Source organism: Eumetopias jubatus, unplaced genomic scaffold, assembly GCF_037043125.1.
Source record: "Eumetopias jubatus isolate StellerSeaLion01/CBP00866 unplaced genomic scaffold, mEumJub1_p1.0 scaffold_5, whole genome shotgun sequence".
Classification (NCBI taxonomy): Eukaryota; Metazoa; Chordata; class Mammalia; order Carnivora; family Otariidae; genus Eumetopias; species Eumetopias jubatus.
Genome location: NW_028274811.1, coordinates 138,485,920 through 138,507,007, shown reverse-complemented (window position 1 = coordinate 138,507,007; position 21,088 = coordinate 138,485,920). Strand labels below are relative to the sequence as shown.

The 21,088-nt window shown below is 34.4% G+C and overlaps 1 protein-coding gene and 1 non-coding gene across 3 annotated transcripts in view; one reads left to right on the top strand and one right to left on the bottom strand.

Annotated features, from left to right (window-relative positions):
* Nucleotides 1–21,088, bottom strand: part of CDH18 (cadherin 18) — a 331,059-nt gene that overhangs the window by 242,095 nt on the left and 67,876 nt on the right. For both annotated transcript variants that reach the window (XM_028097979.2, XM_028097980.2), the window contains exon 2: nucleotides 12,242–12,536. In XM_028097979.2, coding sequence (XP_027953780.1) covers nucleotides 12,242–12,536 — 295 coding nt within the window. The remainder of the gene's footprint in view (nucleotides 1–12,241; nucleotides 12,537–21,088) is intronic.
* On the top strand, nucleotides 14,716–14,822 carry LOC114204909 (U6 spliceosomal RNA). Its single transcript, XR_003608265.1, has one exon. It is a non-coding gene; the product is annotated as a U6 spliceosomal RNA (small nuclear RNA).

Here is a 21,088-nt window from a genome sequence, read left to right as displayed (position 1 = left end):
TTCAATAGCGACATGATATTCCATGTTGTTTTTTGACACATATTTAGATTTTTCTAGTTTGTTGTATTTTTTATAGCTGTGGAACAAATTATCATAAACAGTTGAGTAAAACAAAAGCCATCAAATTTGCTTTTATTTATTTATTTATTTTTGCTATATACATGCAATATTGTAATAAGTTTTTGGAGTAGTGTCCTCTTCTGAAGGAGCACAACTTCTCCAATATTCCATGGTGCTTCAGTGTGACATGGCAGCAGATTTAAGAGGCCATTTCACCTATGAAGGCAAAAAAGTGTCTGATCCGATCTTCTGAGTGCTCTCCTTACCAGTGGATGGGAGCAAGAAAATATTTCCCATTTACTACGGTGGGAAGTGAAGTTTAGCTAAGAGAACCTCAGTGGATGTCAAGAGGAATTACAAATGAAACGGAGAACAGGCAGCCATGACCATCAAGGACTGATCACTGAAAACTAGTAGGAACAGAGACATCTGGTAGACGGCAGCAGGAATCCAAAATGATACAAACATCCCTCTTCCTCACTGTGCCATCTTTACCCGATCACTCTCCCTTCTATCTGTGCCTCATCACTGTACCTTCTAATTATAACTGACTGCAGGGTTTTTATTTAATTCTTCATCACTATGAGTTTCCCTACACTTGATCACTATGCATTCACTCTTTATCTAATTGCCAGGGTTATAATACCTCATGCTGAGCCTTCTCTCTCTTCCTGAACACTGAGCATTCACTTCACACCTGATTGCTATGACTTTATACTGGGTTACTGTTCCTTTGCTCTGTATGTGACTCTCAGAAAATAAAGAAAAATATCCAAAATGGTGTCTCAAAAAAAGAAATTTGAAATTCATAATAGAATTAGGAGTCAAGTTCAATGAAAAGTGAGGTTGAATTTATTGCATATCTGAGTTTTGAGAATGAAATTTCAATAGCATATGCCCTAATACAGTGATTTCACACACAATTTTTTCTCAATTTATAAAACTTTACATTAATTTCAATGTATATGCTTTCATTAAAATATAGGGGCAATAGCATACATTAATTAAATGATTTTTATTAAAAAAACATTATCTCCATCAAGAGACATTTTAAGTTCCAAGGCCAATTTATATAACAAAATGCTCCACTGGCCACTATAGAAGTTTCACTTATTATATTTTTACAATTACATGCACATGACTTCTATGTAGAACTGCCAAAACTCTGATTGGTTTGCTTTGTATTCCTACACTGAGGAGTATACACATGAAACTCATTCTTTGAATATATTTTTTAAAATATGTGCAAATTTAATTTTTGTGAATTGAGTCCATCTTATGATTAAAAAAAAAATATCCCAGTGAAGTATTTTCCATTATAAATTGATCAGTTTTCTTAGGGGAATTCCGAGTCTAGTCTATTTTCATAAAGAATAAATGGAGAGCCTGGGTGGCTCAGTTGTTAAGTGTCTGCCTTAGGCCCAGGTCATGATCCCAGGGTCCTGGGATCGAGTTCCACATCGAGCTCCCTGCTCAGCAGGAGGCCTGCTTCTCCCTCTCCCACTGCCTGCTTGTATTCCCTCTCTCGCTGTGTCTCTGTCAAGTAAATAAATAAAATCTTAAAAAAAAAAAAGACTAAATGGAGAAACTAAGGAATCAGTAGTAGCATAAAATGTAATCTGGTGAATCATACCTATCATTGAGTAAAAATGAGAAACTAGGTTGGCTGATGCAGAATTTTTTGCATTTACAACTTAATCATATATAGGAAAATAAAATTAATCATTACTCCATGAAGCAATAATAAATTTTTACCAGATATAAGAACAATGATGTTCAAAAAATTAAGAGGTGATATTTCTTCAAAATCTTTCCTCAAAAATAATCTTTCCTCCAAAGTATAGGTGAAAAGGGTCAACATGTAATTATTCAATAAAGATTGACAAAATATGGTTTCAAGTGATGTGGTTATAATACAACAAATTAAGAGAGCAAAACTTCTGAGCCTCTTCTTCAAAAACCCTTGAAACTTGCACTTTTATACTATTGAAATGCTGCTCTAAGAGTCCATATGAAATATTTTCTTCCATTCCATAGGTTGCTATTTCATTTTGTCAATGTTTCCTTTGTTGTGCAGGAGCTTTTTAGTTCAAAGCAGTCCCAGTTGCTTATTTTTGTTTTTGCTCTTTTGCCTTTGGTGTTAAATTGAAAATATCATTACAAAGACCAATGTCAAGGAACTTACCCTCATGTTTTCTTCAGGAGTTTTACATATTTAATCCATTTGAGTTGATTTTTGTGCATGATGTAAAATAATGGTGCAATTTCATTGTTTTTCATGTGACTGTCCAGTTTTCCCAACACCATTTATTGGAGAGAATATCCTTTCTCCATTATGGATTCTTGGTTCCTTTGTCAACAATTGACCATATATGCATGAGTACTTTTGGTCTCTCTTTCTATTCCATTGATCTAGGTGTCTGTTTTTATGCCAATACTATACTGTTTTGATTACTAAGCTTTGTAGTATAGTGTGGAATTAGGAAGTGTGAGGTCTCCAGCTTTGTTTTTTATGCCAAGATTGCTTTGGCTATGAGGTATTTTTTGAGGTTCCATAAAATATTAATAGTGTTTGTTCTATTTCTGTGAAAACTGCCACTGACATTTTGCTAAGGATTTCATTGAATCTGTAGGTCACTTTAGATAGAATGGACATTTAAACAATGTTAATTCTTTCAATCCATGAACATGGAATACCTTTTCATTTATTTGTGTCCTCTTCAGTTTATTTTATCAATGTTTTACAGGTTTCAGTTTACGGATCTTTCACCTTCTTAAATTTATTCCTTAGTATTTTATTCTTTTGGATGCTCTTATAAATGGGATTGTTTTCTTAATTTATATCTTTCTTGTAGTTCACTATAAAATAGGTGCTATTTTGAGCCACTAGTTTGTGGGTTGATTTGTTATAAAACCCTAGCTAACTGACACAAGGGAAAAGTTATGAGAAGAAAAAAGTTATGAAACTTAGAATTTTTTTGTTCAATTTTCACTTCATTACTTATCCAATGTGACTCCTCACACACACTTTTAATTTACCATGTAAATAGCAGTGTCAGCCTCATTTCATTGAAATTATCTCATTCTGAAGTTATGCCCAAGGGTAATGATTTTAAAATGGCTACTAGAATCCTGGAATATATCCAGGGTGAAGCTCCCAAGATGTTTGGCCAGAACTAAATCAGTCCCCCAATAAGCAGTGCAATAAAGTAAGCACAGCTGGTGTCTCTTCTTGTTGCTTTGCAAGAAAGAACACAGCTGCAAATGGAAATAGGCCTGGGAATTAGAGACTGGAGAACAAAGACATGAAAAAGACTAGGATGTTCGAATACATCTCCAAGTGCAAGGCACCTTGTGGCTATTAAGGGTCATGCAGTAAAACTTCATATCTTTTCTTTTTATGCCAAACTAAGAATCAGTGCTCCACTGAAGTTGAAGTTTATAAATTACATACTTATAACCTAATAAAATGTAGTATTTTGTTCTCTCTCCTGTTAATTGAAATTTATTATTTCTATAGTCTGTTATAATATCTTAAATATTATTAAATGATTGTTACTCATAGGTATCTTTTATTAATACACAGAAGAAATGGAGATTTATACAATTCCTTAGAGATATGTTGTTGGGAAAAACAACAACAAAAAAAAGTTGTGAAATTTACCTTAAGGCAAATTGCATTGTGATCTAATATAGTTACTCTCAAAACAATTTCTGGGTACAAAGTAATTATTTTTTTGAAAATTTAGAGTGACTGCAAAACAATTTAAACTTATACTAGAAACTACTGATTCTAGATAAAAGGAAGACTATAATTTCAAAAATTGGGGTATATTTCTTTAAATGTAGAAGAGACCAAATTATCCTTTTAAATTATTATTTTAAAATTATCGTTTTAGGGCGCCTGGGTGGCTCAGATGGTTAAGCGTCTGCCTTCGGCTCAGGTCATGATCCCAGGGTCCTGGGATCGAGTCCTGCATCGGGCTCCCTGCTCCTTGGGAGCCTGCTTCTCCCTCTGCTTCTCTCTCTCTCTCTCTCTCTCTCTCTCCCCATCTCTCATGAATAAATAAATAAAATCTTTAAAAAAATTATTGTTTTAAATGTTTTTTAAAGAGATTTCTCAATACACATAATAAAAACACCTGTACCAACTTTTTATAAGAATATGACATTCCAGTATCACTAAATGTCTTAAGACACTTACAATGTCCTTTCTGTGAATGGTAACACTGTTTACAAGTACATTTCTACTTATCCTATTTTCATTTCTTAAATGCCGCACAAGCACTAGACTGCTGACTCCAAAGGCAGGTATAATTTAATCTCATAGTTTCCTCTTTGTGCCATGATAATCAGTATTATTAACTTTTTATTTCATATTCTTAAAATTCAGTTCTGAAAAACTTAGACATTTAATGGTTACATTAAATCAAAATTAAAGAAGTACTTCTTAAAGCTGTTTAAAGGACAAAGAAGAAAATTATTGTATAGAATAATTGCTAGAAGGTGGTAAAATCACAAAGACTGGCATGATAATGTACTGCATACCAGAGGAAAAAAGAAAAAAAAAGTTAAATATTCATTGATAAAATGTGTACAAGTGTCTTCATGGACCTATCCAGGTCCATAATATTATAATGTCACTCTGTCCACACATGTTCATTTTGTTTTATTTGATCAAATTTTTAGATAATTAAAAAAATGCAATATGACAGTCAGTAGCTTACAAGGCATTCATCATAAATCAAATGGTCTTTTCTAAATCAACACTATAACAATCAGATTTTCGTTTAAAAATGAGAGCCATAATGACTCTCAAGTAGTCATACTGACACTTTGCTCTGTGAGCACAAATAACCTAACTTTATTCATTGGTATACCTCACTGTTTTCATAATACAGTGCATTTGAATACGGCAATTAATAATAACCATGAAAATTGCTGACCTGGGCAGATAGAATCATTTTTGGTCATAAAATATACAAGTATTCTAACACTATGAGATTCCCTTTGGTGACTATAAATTTAACAAATAGCATATTCTCCAATTCATGTTTCTACTTTGAAATGCTTTTAAAAAATACTCTCCCCACAGAGAGCATTTGGCTATGTCTGAAGACACTGTAATATGATGGTGGTAGAAAGGATGCTACTAATGTCTAATGTTTGGAGGCCAGGGATGCTGCTGAGCAACCTACAAGGCAGGGCAGTCCTCCACAGCAAAGAATCATCCAGTCTAATATGCCATTTAGTGGCAAGGTTGACAAACCCTGCTGTAGAGGGGTACGATTCCCTAGATAATAGTTGAAATTACAAGATGTAAATCAAAGAGGTAAAGGATAACATTGTATTGAGTCATGCATCGAAATACACTCTAGTTTATTTTGCATCTTTCTTTATTACACCATCCAGAATGCCACAGACTTTGCTGATTATTACTCACTGACAAGAAACATGCACCCACATTTTGCTTTCCTTGCAGGTAATATAGCACACAACAATTACTTGGAGGGCTCCGTAACTATTACTTAGCACTACAGATATACAAAAAACAATAATCTGATAAACTCTTGCACACCCAGGAAGTCTCTCGCGCTGCCTTCTCTGCATTCTCATAGCATATTCTGCTAAACTGTGAAGGGAATTCATCATTTGCATGACAATCGTGTTTATTTTCCCTCTTAACACAGGTGCGCACCCGCCCACGTGCGCACACACATGTGCACGCGCACACACACCTAAGTAGACCATAAACCTACAGGGAAGACAAGAGTATTTTTGCATTACTATATCTTCTATGCGGAGTTCTTGTCTGACAAACCCCTGCACACTATGTAAGATTAATTGAGGACGTCTCCTCTAAGTCTGCAAGCTGAACTCACTGTCCACTTTATGGTTCCCTTGTATTTTGCTTAACGAACACTATATTGAAATTTTCTGTTTATATGTCTGTAACCTGTTCAAATTTAGGGAACTTGTTTCCCCTTCCTTCCTTCCTTCCTTCCTTTCTTACCATTTTATTACTAGCCATTATTAGTTCTCAGCACATAAAATGCTTTCCCTCTGTCCTCTCTGCAAAAAGAATTAAAGAGATACAAAAAGGGAGATTTTTTTTTTTAATGGCTTGGTAATTCAGAACTGAATTAATGAGTATATGACAAAAACAATGAATTTGTCAGACCCCGTATGCTGAGAAAAATTTTGTTGCCTATACTATTAGCCATTATTAGTATTATAAACCTATATATCTTTAAGCATTACTGTTATTTAAAATGTTTTATCACAAGTCTGCATTTCACTTTTTATTATCACTTTATAAATAACATATATATAAAAATATATATTTTTAGTAAAGAGGAATGCATTTCTCTGATAGCAGATAAAGCCACAACCCATTTTTCGAAGTAATCGCCTTCACCAGTATGTGTGTTTTTTTAAGATATATCCTATATGCACATACACCATACAACACACCCTTACTTTCTAAAATAAACTAGACTATTCCACATGTACTTCTGAAAACTTTTTTTCTCACTAAAACAATATAGATCTTCGTATGTCAGTATATACATACAAATTCGCTCATTTTAAGAGTGCATATGTAATCTGTATGTGTTTGAAGAGTCATTTACTTGAAAACTTCCTAACTGGTAGATTTCAAGTGTGTTTCCAATGTTTCCCTGTTAGGAATGGCATTCCTTTAACATGCCTCTTTGTGGAATCATGTGAATGCATCTATAGGATAGTTGTCTATAATACGTTCTCAATTTAAAATACCGTTAAATTGCTACCCAAAACGACTGTAGGACTTCACCTGTCTGCTAACAGCTCTGTACATTAACAACTTTGTGAATTATCAGACTTGTATACTTTGGTAGGTGAACACTGGTTTCTCCTTCTCCTTTGTGGTTTCTTAAATTACTAACGAAATTTGAGGTTTTTTCTTTGGACAAGTGATACGTTTCTTTTTTCTGTGACTCTCCTGCTAATGTAATTTCCCCATTTTTAATTTGATTGTGAATGTTATTAAAAAATCCCCTTATGTAATAAAAATTAGTTCTCTGTCAGCCATGTTTGCCAGTATTTCAGTTCATCTTTCATTTTATTACGTTTAGCATAATTATTTGACATCTGTATTTTCAAATGTTTATTCATTTAAATTCATGTCTTACTGATTGTTGCTTATCTTATCTTACATTTAAAAAATCCTTCATATACTTGTTTTGTTTTTTAGTGGCTGTGTTTTCACAGCAGATTCAAGTTTTAGTTTTTATAGTTTAATCATGGATTTGTTTACTATTAACTTTGTCCTTAAGTGTGGGGAAAAGCACACTATTCCCATTGTCTCAGCATCATGAGTACACTGGTCCTCCACCTGAGCCCCACTCCTGAGCTCAGTTAATGAGGCTACTTTCCATTGCTCCATACCTCCATTTGTTTCACTCTGCACACTATCTGCATCACAAAGGTTTTTCAGCTTTTGGCACACATACCTTCCTGGAGACTGTCCATTGTCTTTATCCACACTATATCCAATGTACACATTTTGGAGTTGTTAGAAAATCCTTTTCCTAAAACATATCCTTGCTGGACCCCCTAGGGATTAGATTTCTAATATAAATAAATGTCTATTCCTTTACTCTCAGGAAATTTAGGATTGATTTTCCTCTTCATGGTATGTAGCCATTCCCAAACCCAATCCTTTAAAACAAAAAGGAACATTATAATAACATCGAATCTATCCTCACATGTCAAGAAGGAAACCCCCACTTCTGGCTCAATAAACTGTACGGATTCTGGAACATCCACTATTTTTGTTATAATTATTCCACAAATAGCTTGATCCAGATTTTACATTTTTAACTAAATTTAAAAAAAATTGGGAACTTAAAAGCTGAATCTCTATCTGGCTTATAAATGTTTTCCAGTTGCGCTTCTTACTAACCATGTAGTCCTGGGCAAATTATTTAAGTCTACGTATCAGTTTTATCCTCTGTAAAACAAGGATAACCATAATGTTGCCCTTATGATGTGAGCATGAAATTATTACAAATTACATGCAATGCCTGGCATATAGTAAGTGCTCAATAAATATTCCTTGATTCTGTTTCAGTTATCATTACCACAACTGCTTTGACAACTTGTAGTCTCAGATCCTGGCAAAACCAACTGGTTGTTTCGTGGTGATCAACTTTAGATTTTCTGCAGAACTCAAAGTCAACATTCAAATGTTCAATTTCCTTTTCCTTGCTGATCAAAATTTCTATGGATGCAATTGATTCTCCAGCTGATGGCAAGCAAGATTTAAATATCTGAAATCAACTGTTAACTGCATCATAGGCAAAAAGGGAAATAGCTGCAATAGTACAATCATCTAGCATCACAATTACATAGAAAGGGAAATAAGTGCTGATTTCATGTGTCATTCCCAAATCAAGGCACTTCATGGAAAATGGCATCATTGTTTCTTATCTGATGCTGAAACCATTCTCACTAGTCTTTTGGATTCAGTACTGGTTTTAATTTTTTGCCTTTGGGTTTTTTGTTAAATATCCAATTTGTCCAAGTACCAGTTCAGATTCAATATAGCTATATGTATCTGAGATCCAATGAAAGAGTTTAAATGGAAACAAGATTTACTTTGTAAAGAATGATTTTGGCATTGGCAGGCCTGGGAGAGAGCATCAGTTCTGCAATAGAATCATTCTTCCAGACCCTTTTAACTTTCTGCTCCATCTCACTTAGCAGCAAGCTTTCATCCTTACGGTAAGACTGGCAGCTGCATTTCCATACCCCATCTGCATTATGGGCCATGGGTGAAATATGTGTGTCCTAGATGGAAGGGAGTGGTGGGAAGTGAATATTTGATTCTGCATCATGTAACCCTGAACAAAACTGATTTGTAGCAACACAAAAAGACAAGCTGAATAATAGTTAGATAACTAACAGTATCCATCTAAAGGGAAGAAGCCCAATCCTATCGTTTAGAACAAATAACATATGTTCAGGTATATGTGTGTATTCAGCAGGGCTGGCAGAACACCAACTGCCCTAGAGTAGCAGATGCTTTGTTTATCAGAGCTGTGACGCTATCCTCTAATTATTCCCCTTGCCTCCAGTCTCATCCCCTGCAAGCCCTTACAATAGAGGTTGGCAAACTTTTTCTGTAAAAGGCAACACAGGAAACATTTTCAGCTTTGTGTCAAATGGTCTCCATTGCAACTTCTCAGTTCTGCCACTGTAATGCCTACCATAGGCATTACTACCAAACTACCATAGGCAATATTTAAACAAATGGGCGGGGCTGTATTCCAGTAAAACTTTATTTACGAAAACAGACAGCAAGCTGAATTTGTCTCCCCTGCCATTGCTGGCTGGTCCTTCCACTAAAATATTACTAGCTTTTTAATTCTAAAATCAGAATCAATGCAAATATCACCCATTCTGAAGCAAATATGGAAAGTGAGTTCCTCCTTCCACTAACTTTCAGGGGACTTCCTATACATTCATATTAAAATGTACATTCTATGCTCTGATGATGCTTTTTTTATCTGTTTTTCCTTAGCGAGTTCTCTCTCTCTCTCTCAATGCAATCATGCCTAGAAGCACAGTAATACAATTACTTAAAGCCTATTCTGTTTTTTCTATTTGTTCTTTTTCTCTACTTTTTTTTAATGGATGCTTATTTAAAAAAAAATATTTATTTGAGAGAAAGAGAGTGAGAAAGAGCACTCTCTCTCAGGGGGAAAGGAGGAGAGGCAGAGGGAGAAGAAGACTCCCCACTGAGCAGGAAGCCTGAGACAGGGTTGATCCCAGGACCCTGGGATCATGACCTGAGCTGAAGGCAGATGCTTAAATGACAAAGCCACCCAAGTGCCCCTTTTTCTCTACTTCTTGCAGATATTATATATTTCTCCTCAACCATACTCATCTCAGTAAAAGAACTTAGGAATACTGTTTCCCATTCCCATCCTCCTCTCAAGTTCTGGATGAAGACTTTGTAATGTTGTGACTTGTTCCTAAGTGCTCAAACTATAGCCTATGCTTCAATAATTCCTTGAAGCTTCATGATTCTTAGATTGTACAGTGTCCTTTAGCATCCTCAAATGTACCCATTTAGACTTAACTGTGTACACACACAAACACATACTTCAGGGTACATTTCCAATAAATATATTTTTTTCCTTTCCTTGTCATTTTCCTTGATTTTAAAGATTGCTGTTTGGATTCATTTTCAACATTTTCTCAAATATATTTTTAGATAAGATAAGGTGATGATCTACTTTCTTGATCCTTCCCCAAACATTTATTTTACCTTGACAAATGAATCATATTTTGATGAACAAAGGATTTGGAGCTCGAAATTTTTTTTTCTTTGTATGTTATATGTTCAACTGTCAATCAGATTCTAGTATTTCAAGTGATAAATAAGATGTGTATATATATATATATATATACATGTATATAAATTAGTAGGCAATTTAAAAATATCTGAAATTTTATAAAAATGTATCTTTTATTTGGGTTTTAGGTACTTTGCCAGGATTTACCTAGGTTTAATTCTTATTCTAACCCTTCCTCAAAAAATCTATTAAACTCATAAATTCAATATATTCTTCACCTCAAGGAAAAAAATATTGTTCATTCCTTCATCTACTCTTTTTTGCTGTCTGGGAACATACATCATTCACACGAGAGGTCTAATGAGCATATCTTTTAAGTCTCATCTTGTACCATAACTCCCACATTTTGGGGATTTTTTGCTCTCTGATTTTTACTTACTTTTTCCAGTCTGATATGTTCTCAAGCTCCAGGACAATAATTTGGATCATATCAATGATGGTACATGCCTTAATCATATACTGATATTTTGTTGTTTACTAGTTGCAGAAAACATGGCTCTGAATTACAGAAATTTCTTTGTAGTATCCCAACAACACTAGGGCTCTTGTTTTCTTCTGCTCAGTAACTTGCTCGGTAATGACTACCCTGCCTGTTTCTCTTTGGTGCCTTGCCCCTTGATTATGGTGGTTTCACCTGTACTCCTTGGGGCTCGTATGTAGCCTTACCAATGGCATTCTCATAAATGATGGAGTCACAGAGATCTTCACTTCTGTGAGACAAAAGGGGGCTAGCAAATGGGGTGTCAGTTCCTTGACAAGGTGAGAGAAGGAAGTCTGTTCTAGAGTTTCCACATAAACTCTCACCTGCCAGGCTTAATGGTGTTGAGCCATATAGACTTACATATATAATACTCATATCTAGTAATACATATAAGCTCAAATATATAAAATCTTTACTCAAAAATTGTGTTCTACATCCCAGCTTAGAGTCTTACAGAGATAGTAAAAAATTATCATAGCTGAACTTCATTTTAATGATTTAGAAAATTTATCATAGGAGCTAAAAACAAAATAAAATAGCTATATGACAGAGATCTATAAGTAATGAGAAATCCCCAGATCATCAGAGTGACTAGAGACCTAGATCATAACCCATCAACTGCAGTGTAAGCTCTACATTCAAGAGAACCTGGTGTCAATTTCTTCTTGGCCCTTTTCTAGATATATGAATTTGGGAAAATCACCTAATTACAGTATGCCGGTTTATACATCTTTAAAATGGTATCCAAAATACTTTAAGGATTATGTATGTTTTAAAACAAATAAGGTATGTAAATGCTTATGAGTATCTAAAAGGTTTTATTGAATACTGTAGCTATTACTTACAATTTTAATGTAATTTGCTCATAAACTGCAAGCTTAAAAGACGTGTAGCAAAAGATTTCAGACATTATATTGTCTATTTTTATTTATGTAAATTTTCACCTTGAATGTGTTGTTATCTTCGTAGCAAGATACATGAAGAAATTATATGGTCAAAACCTCTGTCAAGTAAGAATTGCTGGTGTTCCTTTATGGGAATAAAGGAAAGGTTTTTTTTTTTCTTGATAAACAAACCATTACCTATACTTATAAGTTCATAAATGAATTTTAACAAATACTATAATATCTAGACCCAATATTCTTTAACATTTTAAGCCACATGTAAATATCAAAATATTTTGAAATTTCTTCAGATTTCTACACACACGCACAAATGAAAAACTTGTCTTCAAATGATGACTTTTTGGATTCTCAAATATATATTAACTGCCAAAGTAAAGAATGTTTTTTCTTACCCATATCTGACATTTCAGGCACAGTAACGATGTATGGTCCATCTGTGAACTTTGGAGCATTATCATTGATGTCTTGTACTTTGATTATGAACTCGGATTCGGGTTCAAGAGGCTTGTTTGTTCGTCTGTCAATAGCCTGGGCATGAAGCACATAGTGGGTCTTCTGCTCTCTGTCTAGGCTTTTCGTTGAGTGGATGTCACCGGTGGTATCATCAATGATAAATATAGTCCCAGCACCTTCTCCAGTAAGGATGTACTTGACAGACCCATCGCCTTTGTCAGAATTGGAGTGCAGCTGGAAAATAAAAATTAAATAATGTAGCTTCCAATTATATTCCAACCTAACATCATGTTACCTTAAAATTGTCTATCTATAATTTTTAACTTACTTTGATTATAACTTTTCTTATCTCCACAGTGTCCTGTCAGTTACTACAATCATTTATTTTTCTGCAGTTTTTCTCTACTTGGTATTGATATGGATATTTTTTATCATGATCTAAAAAATACAATTATTGACTTAAGAGAAATAAATAATACTAATTAAAAGAAAAACAATAACACTTGATGTTATTCTACTAATTCACCACTTCACTAACTACAGAAAATAGAATTGGAGAAAGAAATTACCAGTGAATCACTGTTGCCTTCAATACTTTCAGGAATAATGATTTTTTAAAATTAATTGCTTGGCATTTTATTTCAAACATAAAATTTCAAAAAGAAAAATATATATGGTAGGAGAATATTCAAATTATTAAAAATTTCCACAAAAGAGGCACTTATTTGTTACAAAGGTATTAATTTTATAATTTGAAAAATTAAAAAAAAAGAATTTTCCTGATTAATTGTTCAGATTTAGAACATTAAGGGCATTAAATAGATTAAAATAGAATATTATCTTTTTTTAAGTTTATTTGTTTGTTTATTTTTAGTCATCTCTCTGCCCAACATGGGGCTTGAACTCATGACCCCGAGATCAAGAGTCACATGTTCTACTGACTGAGCCAGCCAGGCATCCCCCCTTTTTTTTTAATTATGAAACTTTAACTCAAAATTTAAATAGTAGTAAATCAAAATTGATTGATTTAATCAATACATGGGCCTATTTTTTAATTAATTGAAATACACTAACAAATTCTCATTCATTAAAATAAAAATAATGGAATATCATTTTAAAAATATTACAGAGTAATATTTCAGTAGAGAAGAAGTATTTAGTAAGAAAGATAAATACATATTAAGATAATTATAAACCACTTTTTCATCATTTAAACATCAGAAAATGCTTTTATTTTTAAATTTTTATTTATTTATTTAGATTTTATTTATTTATCTTAGAGAGAGAGAGCATGGGGGATGGGGCAGAGGGAGAGGGAGAGAGAGAATCTCAAGCAGACTCTGCCCTGAGTGTGGAGCCCAACACGGAGCTCAATCTCATAACCCTGAGATCATGATCTGAGCTGAAATTAAGAGTTGAATGCTTAACCGACTGAGCCATTCAGGTACCCCAAGACATGCTTTTAAACTGCATATAATTCATACTTCATAATCTATTATAACTTATACCATCTTAATTAAATATTTCCATAAGAGCCACTGCTATATTTCTAACGAGAAACAACCACACAATATTCACTTAAATCTTAAACATATATTTGAAGAATTGTGAATTGTTTCTCCCAAGAGATTTGAACAGTTATCCTTCATATGAAACTCTTTTGGTTACTTAACCTTAACTGCTCACCTTTTGCTCATTTCTGACACTTGGAAACATTGAAAAATATAACCTTGTTTATACAGCTTTTGGGTTTCTTGCCATAATAAAGAGAAAATTTTCAAGGATTATATTAAAGCCTCTGAACTCTTAGAAGACATTTTTTTAAAAAGATAAAATATAGAAAAATATAATAAACTGTGACAAAAGGACTATTTTATGGTAAAATTGAGGCAACTGAAATATAAATTATAGTATCTCAAAAATAATCCTATCTCTTTCTTGAAAATGCATAAGACATAAACAGGGACAAATTCTGATGGGAATCACTTAGCAAGATTCAACAAATTATATCTTTCCAAAATTACTTTTTTTTTTGAGCTTTTATAAAGAGGCGTAAGAACTCCATTAGCAAAATATGAAAAACATAGCTTTCAAAGATTTCACACTTCATTAGTAAATTAACCACTGAATAAAGAATGCATAATGAGTTGTGTGGAGATAGTTGTATGCATGGATGGAAATGCAATAGTCATTTCTTTATGTTTCTCAACATATCTTTTTAGCACCTAGAAAAAGGATTTATCATTTATGAAGCAGAAACCTGCAAAATATCAAAAGAGCAGCCTGTTTCACATTTTGCAACTTTGGTTTAATCCCTAACCAAATCATAGCAAAGTAAAACAACAAATTCATTAAACAAATGTTTTTAAAAACACTTTCTCAAACACTCTTGTTATTAAATAAAATGAGACAGGTGCTCGCTTTGGCAGCACATATTCTAAAATTGGAATGATACAGAGAAGATGAGCATGGCCCCTGCTCAAGGATGACACACCAATTCGTGAAGCATTCCATATTTTTCAAACAGGGTTTTAGAGGGGAGGGAGGAGGGGGGATTGGTTAGCCCGGTGGTGGGTATTAAGGAGGGCACATACTGCATGGAACACTGGGTGTTATACGAAAACAATGGATCGTGGATCACCACATCAAAAACTAATGATGTATTGTATGGTGACTAATATAACATAATAAAATTTAAAAAAATACCCAAATTTGAAACATAATAGGTAAAAAAAAAGTGAGAAAGTTTTATTAGCTATTGTTATACTATATATAAATTATAAATCTATATAACTAATTTAAAACCCTTTTGTGGGAAATATGTTACACTTCTAACTACGACTTTCAGAAAGACATAGCAATGGTGACAACTGAATTTTATTTTCAGGATATATTTTCATATTCTTCTATGTTCTCAGTGAGGTTATTTTGATGTTCCTTTATTTTGGATTGAAGGTTTGTTTTACAAAATGTTAATCATATTTAAAGATTGGGCTTATATATATAGACCAGCAATGGAAGTATGTAAGAGAAATAGGCAAGTTGTCAATCTAAAGCATGTATTAAAAACATAACACACTCTATGCTTTATATAGATTGTTAGGCATTTCAGATAAAAGACAAATATTTGAGGAATTTTAAGGCTTTAGATTTTAAGACTTGAATCTCATTCCATATTCATAAAGTGCTTATAATTAGTAAACAACTAAGCCTAAATATTCCCAAAGTTATGTCTAATTTGAAAATAGATGTGCAATAAAATCAGTGAGTTATAATTTAGCAGTATTTATATTATTGGACAACATAGTAAAAATATTAAAATGTTATAAATATGTATTTGAATTATATAAGATGTTAATAATGCTTAGCATGAGTGTTTAAATAATATAGATAATCATTTCATTAATGGATTTTGTGAATCTCTCAGCAGGCCTAGTTGAATCTTAGAATGATTAGATTTTATGTTAACGCAGATGGAAAACTATTACAATGGCATTTAGCTTATATGATTAGGATGATAACTATTTGTGAAAGAATAAAGTGATCCACTCAGGATTACCTCTTGTCTACAAATACCCATTTCCAAATGTTCAGTTCAGTTTGGAATACATATCTGCAACAGAAGTGGCTCTTGAGAGAACCACCAGCTATATTTTTTTCTTTTGCTTAATCAGTGAGTTTTAAGATCCTGAAAGAGCACATGTTGTATTTTAGGTTTTTTTAAGGCAAGAAACAGTGAATGAGTGAATGAATGAATGGATGAATGAGTGAATGAATGAATAAATGGAATGCGTGAGCAGTAATCATATTAGTAGAGGTAAAAATCTTAAGATACAGAGAGAAAGCTCTTTGATACAGATAATCATGTAAAACAGAAAACCAGGATAGAAATGTGTTATCTCTGAGCATGGGCAGCAATAAGACATCAAACAAAAGAACTGGGAGTAGAGTACATACATTAGAAATACTCTGGATGTAGACGTGATGCTGATTTAGCAACAGCAAAATATGATGTTGTAAGTTGAGCTAGCTATTATATTAAGAGAGAATTTCATTGTATCTTACATTGACCTATGTAAAAATATTTGGGAGACAAAGTTGACTTTAGTCATGTATACTGAACTCTTTGTAGCAGAAAGTTTAGAAATACGAAATACCACTGAGAGAACAGTGTCAGGGTCTTATCACAACACATGGTGGTGGGAATATACTTTTAGAGTCATGAGATTTTGCAAAGTAAGTTATATTTTGTGCCAAAGGACAGAGGTTATATTGTCCTAAAGCAAGGAGAAAGAATGCTTGTGTATGTTATCACATAATAATGTAGGGTTAATTAACTGTTCTTTAGAGAACAGAAAAGGGGAGGAGAATGAAGAAAGAAAATATAACCACCCAAGGAAAGCAAAATGAGCACTTCTCTGGCATTACTTTAATAAATTGTCTCTTTTAAAGTGTTAAGTAGTAACCTATGGCACTTAGGAAGCTCGTGCGACTCACATGAGTTCCCCGTAGAAAACTATTTATTCACCCTGGATCACATTAGGATCAGGACCTAAAAATTTATAGCTTTCACTCCAAAGCAGAGTTCCTCACTAAGATAATATTCTACCCCTTGGGGAAGAATAACTTGGAAAGGTTAAGAAGATTGTGGCAGAGCAATTAATTTCAAAAGTTGCTTTTAGTCAGAACTTTGAGTTATGTTAAAAAGATAGGTCACTGACTTAAAATTATAATATTTTAAACTAAATGTTTTATGTATTTTTATGACTAGGAAACTTATATTTACAGTATTCCAGTGGAATCCAGGAATAAAGTCAGAAATATTATATAGTAATTCCACTACTATTATTTTCCCAACATATAAAGTACAAGTGATGCAATATGAAGATGATAGGAAATACATTATTAAAATTTATTATACATCCTTCATTCCAGAATGTGTTGTATTTTTTCCAGAATGTGTTATATTTTAAACTATAAGCAGATGAAACAAAATTCAATTGAACTATTAATAACTAATTGATGTAAAAAAGAAAAAACATGAAATCATAATAGTCTCTTGGTAATGAACATATCAGTCTTGTACAAAAAAAAAAAAAACATAACCATCGGTTTTAATTAGGTATCAACTAATATGTAAAAAGTTATATTAAAGGGGCGCCTGGGTGGCTCAGTTGGTTAAGCAACTGCCTTCGGCTCAGGTCATGATCCTGGAGTCGCGGGATCGAGTCCCGCATCGGGCTCCCTCCTCAGCGGGCGGCCTGCCTCTCCCCCTGACCCTCCCCCACCTCGCGCCCTCTGTCCCTCATTCTCTTTCTCTCAAATAAATAAAATCTTAAAAAAAAATTATATTAAAAATAGTAATGATAAGGGGGCGCCTGGGTGGCTCAGTCATTAAGCATCTGCCTTCGGCTTGGGTCATGATCCCAGGGTCCTGGGATCGAGCCCCGCATCGGGCTCCCTGCTCAGCAGGAAGCCTGCTTCTCCCTCTCCCATGCCCCCTGCTTGTGTTCCCTCTCTCGCTGTGTCTCTCTCTGTCAAATAAATAAATAAAATCTTTAAAAAATTAGTAATGATAAAGCACTTTGTTCCAGCACAAATCTAACATTAATTGATTAAAATGTTAAGAAATTAGGTGAGAGTAAGGAAATGAGGTATGTGTTTGTTTAATTAGAAACATCAGAGGTCTTTGCAAACATGCAGAAGTCTCCTGTTGAATTTCAGTTTTTAACATTTAAATTATTAATGTGTACTCTTAGAGAAGGAAACTAATGAGGGAGGAGGAGGAGGGAAAAGGAACAGGAGACAGTATGTGTTTATTATATCCCCTAAATCCCAGATTAGGGGTATTAATGTACAAGATTAAAAACAAAAACTATAAAATATCTTTGATGTCTGAAGTTGTCATAATTCCATATCTTTCAGCTATACTTTAGGGAGCCACATTGGAGTGTACCAAATATTTATGCACTGCAGGAGGCAAGTCAGTGGTTGAGAATTTCACTGTTAATTGTTGGAAAGCCTCAAAACCCAATCAATTGATTAAAGTTGGAGATATATGGTGCATAGGAGTACCTCTTCTCTATCAGAGTTAATCTGTGTTCTTTTATCTGCCAATTAGGGTCCAGCTGAGAAAGAGACAGCCCTGGCAGCTGGTTTTAAAGAAAAAAAAAATCTCAGAGTGTACTAACATTAGTACAATTCCGGAAAAATACTGGCCCAAACCATTGTCCACACGTTCACATGTGTTGTGATTTCATCTCCATTAAAACTCTATCATTACTGTTCATTGCAGCTCTTTATTCAAATAAAAAAGCAGTAATTACATATTGAAGGGAGATGGAAAGAAGATGAAGAAATGTGAATGGCTTCAATCATTTAGAAAATTCATCTGACAATAAAATGTAAGATTATCATTTGATCTAGTAATCACTTTCAGAAGTATATAGCCAACAAATATTTTTGGAGCTCTCACTGTGTTCCAGTCCCGGTACTCAGTACTTAAAACACATCAGTAATGCCGAGATTCCTACCCTGGGAGAGCTTACATTAATCCCAGTGGGAAGAAATATACAGTAAGCAGAAAACATGACTGATATAGAATATGTTAGAAGGTGGCAAGACCTACATTCCCTTTTACAAAGAGAGAAAGAAAGTAAAGGAGGAGAAGAACTATCAAAGGTGGTTGAGAATGTGTAGAGAGATTGCAATATTAAATATGGAAATATGGTGGGCAGAACACTGGCCCCTCAAAGATGTCTCTATCTTTACACTGGAAGCCTGTGAATATGTTACTTTATATGGCAAAAGGACTTCATACACGTGATTGAGGTTAAGGTCCTTAAGACAAGGAAATTACCTTGGTGTCTCTAAATGGGACAATTCTGATCACATGGGTCCTTACAAGGGAAGAACTGACCCCAGCTGGGTGAGAGAGGGGGAAAAACGGAAGTGTGAGAAGGATTCAGCACCTCATTGCTGGTTCTAAAATGTAAAAATCTTCATGCAAGACCTAAGAAAGGCCTCTAGAAGCTGAGAAAAAGCAAGGGAATGGATTCTTCCCTAGAGGAATGAAGCCCTGCCCACAACTTGATTTTAGCCCAGCGAGAACTATCTTAAACTTCTGACCTGTAAAAGTGTTGGTAAATAAATTTGTGTTGTTTTAAGGCACTAATTTTGCAGTGATTTGTTAAAGCAACAATAAAATCTAATAAAGAAGTCAGATAGGGCATATTCAAAAGACGACATTTTAGTAAACTCTCGAAGGAAGTGAAGGAGTTAGCCAAGTGCATATTATAGGGAAGAGCATTGCAGGCAGGAAGAACAGAAAGAGCAAAAGGATCAAGTTAGGGACATGACAAGCAGATTCCAGAAACAGTGAGGAAGCAAGTGTGACCACAACTGCATGGACAGAGAAGGGCAGTAGAAGATATCAGAGAAATTCAGCAGTCCCCCTTGTCTTTGGTTTCGCTTTGCCTGGTTTCAGTTACCCCTTGTCAGTTGTGGTCCAGAAGCAGATGATCCTCCTTCTGATGTATCATCAGCAGGTCAGTAGTAGCTTAATGATGTGTCACAACGCCCACATCATTCGCCTCACTTCATCTTATCATGCAGTCATTTTATTGTCCCACATGATCATAATAAGAAGGATGAGTATAGCACAGTACGATATATTAAGAGGGACCCTATACACAATTCACATAACTTTTTTACAGCATGTTTGTTATAACTGTTTTATCATTGCTGTTAATCTCTCATGTCTAATTTATAAATTAAACTTTATTATAGGTATACATGTATAAAATATAACACCATATATACAGGGTTCAGTATTATCCGAGATTTTAGGCATCCACTGGGGGTCTTGGAGGGTATCCTCCATGGATGGAGGGACACTGTAACTGGAAGCAAGATCATGGAGGACCCCTGAATAAGATAAAGGGAAACTGGAAAGTTTTGAGCAGTGGAGTATCATAATTGATTTATGTCTCAAAAGGATTGTGTCTACTTCATTACTGAGAACAGAAAATAGAGGAACAAAAATGAAAGCAGGGAGAACTGATAGACTGCCACAATGGTAATACAATGATTGATGATGACAGCATGGACCGGGGTGGTGGTGAAAGTGATAAGAAATGGTACAACCATGGGGGCACACGGGTGGTACAGTCAGTAAGCATCTGACTTCTGATTTTGGATCAGGTCATGATCTGGGGTTGTGAGATGGAGCCCCTCACTGGGCTCTGCGAGCATCGCGGAGTCTGCTTGAGATTCTTTCCCTCTCTCACAGTTACTAAGAATGTGGAATTGTAATCAAATGAGATGTGGAAGCATACAGGTACAGGAACTAGAATGGGGAAGATCAGGAATTGAATTTTTATTATTTATTTATTTATTTTTTAAAGATTTTATTTATTTATTCATGAGAGACAGAGGAGGAGAGAGAGAGAGGGGGAGAGAGAGAGAGAGAGAGAAGCAGAGGGAGAAGCAGGCTCCCAAGGAGCAGGGAGCCCGATGCGGGACTCGATCCCAGGACCCTGGGATCATGACCTGAGCCGAAGGCAGACACTTAACCATCTGAGCCACCCAGGTGCCCAGGAATTGAATTTTGACATGCTAACCATGGTATTTCTATTGGGGATCTCAGTAGATATCTAGAGGTCATTTTCATATGCAGTCTGTAGTTCAAAAGACAAATATGGTTGATTTTATAAATTTGGGAGACATCCAGCACAAAAGTGGCATTTAGAGCAATGAAACAGAATGAGGTTATCTATGAAATAAAT